Raw genomic sequence first — 5,497 nt, 5'->3', positions numbered from 1 at the left:
GTACCGGCGCCGTTCTCCACCGGAGGGAGAACGGTCCTGGGGCTGCGCCAGTGGCATCGCCCGCTCCCTCGGGACTGGACAGGGCATGGACTGGCCCCTCTCCCCGGATGGATGCTGGGCTTTGGCCAGTGCCAAGGGCTGCTGTTTCCTCCAGGATGCAGGGTTCCGGGACCCCACAGGCTCACCCAGCCCCAGCACCCTGGGACTGGGCAGCATGTGCCCCTGGTGCCGTAGCCATGCTGGGTTGTGGTGCTCAGCCCCATAGGAGCACCCAAAATTATGGCTTTTTCTTTATTTTGATTTTTTTTTTTTGCTTTTTTTGGCAGCAAACTTACCCCTCCAGGTGCTCTGGAGAAAGCAAGACTGCACAGGGGGCTGCTGTCCTGCCAGCCCCTCTGCACAGGGTCAGAGCAGAGGTGCTGCTCTGGGGAAGGGACTATGGGCAGGAGCAAGACCTTGGTCCCCCTACCCAGTCAAATCCCCTTGCTGGAGTCAGCAATTTGGGGTACTGGACCCCGTGCCACCCTCCTGAGCCATCCCATGGGGCATTGCTGTGGGTCCCAGGTGGAGGGGCAGAGAATGGGCACAGCTCAGTGCCTTTGTGAACACGTAGTGGCCTGGGATGGGGTGGCCGGGGATGGATGGGGAAAAACAAGAATCCTCCAAAACGAGGACAAAGTGGAGCTTTCCTCAAGGGCCTGCGGAGGACATGGGCCGCATGTCTGCTGGCATCTGAGGGGCCGGTGTGGCGGCTTGATGTGGCTACTGAGACTCAGGCGCATGGCGGCGTGGCCACTGAGATGAAAGCTTTGGCAAATAACTTATAGAGAGGGGGTGGAGGGGGCAGCTGGGGACCTGTCCTCACTTCCTGTCCTGGGAGGGTGGCCCAGTGTGGCACCATGCATCTCCAGGGCTCCTTGTGCTGCTGCTGCCGGCTGTGGGGCGATGGGGAGGGCGTCACTCTGGCCAGAACCCAGCGTCCACTCTTGGGAGAGCTGGGGAGAGAGGAAGGAGAGGCACCCGGGGAAGGAGCATGGTGAGATGCTCGATGCACCACAGGAGCGCCGGCCGCAGGGCCAGGGGAGCCGCAGACCCTGGATGCGCTGGTAGATGTGCGCCCCATGCCAGCGTCCCTCTCCTCGGGCACCACTGGTGAGTAGGGGCTGCTGCCAGGTCCCAGCACCCCCACTGCCCCCCGCGAGTGCTGGCAAGGACACCGGTCCCACATCCTTGGCCATGGTGAGTATGAGAGCATTCCCTGGCGGTGCCACTGGCAGAGAGGGGACAGGGGACTGGCCTGGCGCTGGCCGCGCTGTCCCGCCCGCCGTGCCCCCGCTGCGGAGGGGCGGGCGGGGCGCGGGGCTCACATGATGGTGCAGGAGGACAGCGGGTTCCGGATGTGGCAGGTGCAGGCGGCCCCGCAGTACTGGCGGAAGGTCTGGTAGCAGCTGCGGTCGGTGTCGCTGCTCCACTGGACGGGGTTGGCAGCCAGGGCCTCGGCCGGCAGTCTGTTCAGGATACTGGTGTTGACGGCCAGCGCCGCCAGCCCGTAGTCGGTGAAGAGGACGGTCTCCCGCTTGCAGGTGGGGCAGGAGATGAACTTGTACTTGGGGCAGGACTCGTAGAGGATCTGCAGGCACTCCTCGCACACCGAGTGCAGGCAGGAGAGGATGCGGGGCCGCTTGTTGGTGAAGTTGTACATGTGGCCGCAGGTGGGGCACTCCAGGGGCTCGCAGGGCGTCGAGGGGTGCAGCACGTACTGGTTGACGATCACCTCATCCGACGGCGGCTGCCGGTGGTAGCAGACCTCAGAGCTGCCCTTGCGCTGGCCCTGGTAGCCGCGCTCGCGCCGCGGCAGGGGGGGAGTCCGGGGCAGCGGCAGGGGCCCGGGGGTGGCATCCAAGGCGGGGATGTCCCCGCACGCCTGGTTGACGATGATCTCAGACTCGGAGGGCCACGCGCGCTTGGCCACGAGGGGCGGCTCGCGGCGTGGGGCGGGCGCGTAGCGTGGCTGCGACGCCTGCAGTTCCGAGAACTTCTCCGGGTGGATGATTTTCATCGCCTCCATTTTAATGATGACCTGTTGCCCTTTCAGACACGACATGAGTATCGTTTTCACATTACTGTCCACTGCTCTGGGGTCTCCAAGGGACGCCTGCATGAGGCTAAAACATGCTGGCAGCCTGCTGAGCTTTCAATCTCGGTCTGGCCGCAGAGCAGGAGCACAGGGAGCAGCAGCTGGTGCGGGAGAGCATCCTGGGGAGATGGGCCAGCGCCAGCGGACCCCACGCCCCTCTCCTGCAGCCAGCCCTGAGGATGCCAGGTGTGAGGCTGGGGCAGGGAGAAGGCAGGGCTCACAGCGCCATTCTGCCTGCTTCGAGATGCTCTTGGGCGGGTGATCAAAGCGCCGGCTCCCTGCAGCCTCCCCAGGATGTTAATGTGACATTGGCAGTCACTCAACAGCCCTGCTCTTTGCCTTCGCTGCCACTTCCCACAGCGGATCAGCTGCAGTCGGGAACAGTAATTTGGGGATGGTGGCACTGGGCACTGCCCAGGGCAGGTGAGTCCAGGAAGGATCTTGCAGAACTGGAGGCAGCTCTCACTTCGCCCCAGGCCAGCCTCTGTTCCTGTTTACAGGCAGTGGGATCCTCGTGGCGCTGAAGAATGTGTTTGCAAATTCCTTTGCTCTGACTTCCCGGCTCTCCCACTTGCAGTCACCGGCAGCTCCCACAGGGCAGGGGCTCAGGGCACATCCCGTGCCAGAGGGCAGCTCACCGTGTCTGCAGCCAGGACACCACACACCTTGTCCCCTCGGTCCCTGGTACCTCTGTCCCCAGCTCAGCTCCGTGCTTGCTGGAAATGAAAAGTGAGAGGGTGTTGGATCCAGGGCTCTTCATGGATCTACCGGCTGCCAGCGCTCCCTCGGGATGCGTGCCCGCCTACATCCCGGCAATTTGGCAATCGTGCCCTACGGGTCCTGTCCATCCGCCCGCGTGCTTGGCCTGCGGAAGTGGCAGCAGGCAGGTATTTTCCCCAAGGCATCCCCTCGGCGGCCCCGAGCGTGGGGTCCCGGGACCCCACTCTGCCCTGAGGGTGGGAGGGCAGGTCCTCCAGAGCTCCGCTGGGCTGCAGGGCCTCTCCCGAAGGGGTTCCTCCACCGACCTGCCTCTGCTCAGGGTTTTCTCTCACGTTTAGCCCCTCCTCTGCTCAGTGGATCTATTTTTACCTCCATCGCTTGCTCCTGATCTGTCCCTGCTATTATCCCTCCCTCCAGCTTCCTCTCCCCCCCTTCCCAGCTCCCTGCCCTTGTCCCGGGGCTGATGGAGAGGACAGGCCACGTTTGCGGGCCGGAGATGGGGGGCAGGCAGCCAGCCCGAGGCCATTTTCTCCCTCAGCAGCCCCTGCGCCAGCCCGGCTCTCCTCCGAGAAGGGCGAAGGCGCTCTCCTCCATCACGCTGCAAATCCTGTTAGAGGGATGCCTGCTCCCGCCGGGCTCTGCCATGCCTGGCGGAGGGGGCCCGAGGGGGCCATCTGGTTGCAGCAGCAGCAGTCTCTGGGGATGAAGCGAGGCCGTAGGGGCTCAGCCCCGGATGCCTGGGCTGGGAGAGTGGGCTGGATCCCCTGCCCAGCCCCAGTAGGGATGTCCCGGGGGACATGCCCTGGCAGCACTGGGGTCCCACAAGCATCCTGTCCTGCGGAGGGAGGCCTCACCTCTTTCATTCCCCATCACGGGCCCACATCCTGCACCCCACATCCTGCACCCCGCGCCCCACAAGCAGCATATATTCCCCCGCCCCGTCCCGCACACAGCAGCAGCCCCGGGGGCTCTGCCTGCAGCTCTCACACAGACACTCACCTGCAGCGCCCACGAGCCCAGCGATACGGGTGGTGAGCAGTGCCACGCACTGTCACCGCGTTCCCACGCTCGTTCTGTCACACCCCTTCACGCACAGCCCTGGCGCAGCACCCCGCAGCCCCACCGCCCCTGGGGTGACACAGCCCCCCCACCATCCCCGTCACATCTGGGGTGACACAGCCCCCGACGTACCCCACACCCCATCACTTCTGGGGTGACACAGCCCTCCCCAGCATCTTCCCCTCCCCAACCTCCCACCGCAATCCCCAGCCCCACACGTCCCTGCCCCACGCTCGCAGCCCCGCGGAGCACACACCAGCGCGCCCGCACCCCCGCAGGGTGACTCCCCCGCCCCCGCCCGCCGTTACCTGCGCTGGCCCCGGGCAGGGGTCCCGGTTCAGCCCCCGCTCCGTGCCCGGTGCGGCTCCGCAGGCCCGAGCGGCGGAGGTTATCTGAAAGGCAGAGGGATGCGGCGCTGCCCCGGCCAGGCGCGGCTCCCCGGGGATGCTGGCGGCTCCGAGGCGCGGCTCCACGGGGATGGTCCTGGCCGGCCGCCCCCGGCCCCGCTGCCTGCTCCGGCCGCGGCCGCGGCGGCGCGGGGAGGGGACCGGGTACAGAGGCCGGGGCTGGCGGCGCCGGGTTGCTCCGGATGCTCGGCGGGGACCGGCGGCCGGGGGAGCCGGCAGGTACGGCCGCTGCCGCTCCGGGGGGCTCCTTCGTGCCTTCCCCCGGCTCCCCCCGCCGCCCCCGGCCGCGGACCCCGGCTCGGCGCGGGGCTGATGCAACACCCCTGGCCGGCAGCGCAGGTTGCGGGGGGCTGATGCCAGGCCCCCCTGTGCCCCTCGGCAGGTGCAGGCAGCGGCGGGCAGCAGCGGGCAGGCAGCGGCGGCTCCGTGCCCGCCGTTCCCGGGGCCCGGCGGCGCGGGCGCTGCTGCGCGCTCCCGCCGCCGCCCGCAGTGCCGCCGCAGTGGTGCAGCCGCCTCACATTTCTCTCGCTCAGCAGCGCCGGGGCCCGCCGGCCGCAGCGCCTGACGCCCAGCACACCCCCTCCCCGCCCCGCACCCCGCTCCCCGCACGCCCCCTCCCCGCCCCGCACCCCTTCATCCGCCCCGCACAGCCCCCTCCCCGCACATTCCTCCTTGCCCCGACCGTCTCCCCTCGTCCCACACATCCCGCTTCCCCACCCCACAGCCCCTCTTGCCCCGCACCCCCTCTCCCCGTAGCCGCTCTCGAACCCTCCCTGCGGCCCCGCTCCTTCTCCCGCCGCTGGCCGAGGCCCCGCGGGTCGTTCCGAGGGGCCCGCGGTGACTCAGCATCCAGCGCCGCTGGAAGCGGCTCCGCGGCGGCGGTGCCGCTCCGGGGCCGCGGCTGTGGGGCAGCATCGGGGAGCGGGGCCCTGCCAGCAGCCCCTGCAGCCCCCGGGGCTGGGAAGAGGTCGGACAGCCAGGAATTCCCCCACCATTGCTTTTTCCCACTGCCAAATCGGCCATGCACCCCACGCTGTCCCCTGGGATCCACGGCCACCGGCTGTCGGGGAAGCAGAGGGGGTCCCCTGACAGCCTCCCAGTCCCTGCTGAGCTCCGGGGCACCTGGGCACAGGGGCTCATTGGTCCCTGGGGACACGGTGGGCTCAGTGTGGTG

At 68.1% G+C, this 5,497-nt stretch overlaps 1 protein-coding gene across 2 annotated transcripts; it reads right to left on the bottom strand.

The window, feature by feature from the left end:
• Positions 1 to 284: 284 nt before the first annotated feature.
• Positions 285 to 4,904, bottom strand: RNF208 (ring finger protein 208). Of its 2 annotated transcripts, none has more exons than XM_068211639.1 (2): positions 4,225 to 4,904; positions 285 to 2,853 (listed from the first exon to the last, which is right to left on the bottom strand). In XM_068211639.1, exon 2 carries the CDS (start codon positions 2,159 to 2,161, stop codon positions 1,364 to 1,366), a length of 798 nt encoding a protein of 265 aa, XP_068067740.1. In that variant the 5' UTR covers positions 2,162 to 2,853; positions 4,225 to 4,904; the 3' UTR covers positions 285 to 1,363. The 2 variants fall into 2 exon arrangements, with proteins under 2 accessions (XP_068067740.1, XP_068067741.1); XM_068211640.1 differs by lacking the exon at positions 4,225 to 4,904 and adding an exon at positions 3,857 to 3,880.
• Between the last annotated feature and the right edge of the window lie 593 nt (positions 4,905 to 5,497).

The sequence above is a fragment of the Anomalospiza imberbis genome, chromosome 21 (genome assembly GCF_031753505.1).
Source record: "Anomalospiza imberbis isolate Cuckoo-Finch-1a 21T00152 chromosome 21, ASM3175350v1, whole genome shotgun sequence".
Classification (NCBI taxonomy): Eukaryota; Metazoa; Chordata; class Aves; order Passeriformes; family Viduidae; genus Anomalospiza; species Anomalospiza imberbis.
This window is presented reverse-complemented; position numbering and strand designations above follow the sequence as displayed.

Coding starts and splice junctions, on each gene's coding strand:
- RNF208 (XM_068211639.1), bottom strand. CDS start 2,161: ATGCAGGCGTCCCTTGGAGACCCCAGAGCAGTGGACAGTAATGTGAAA.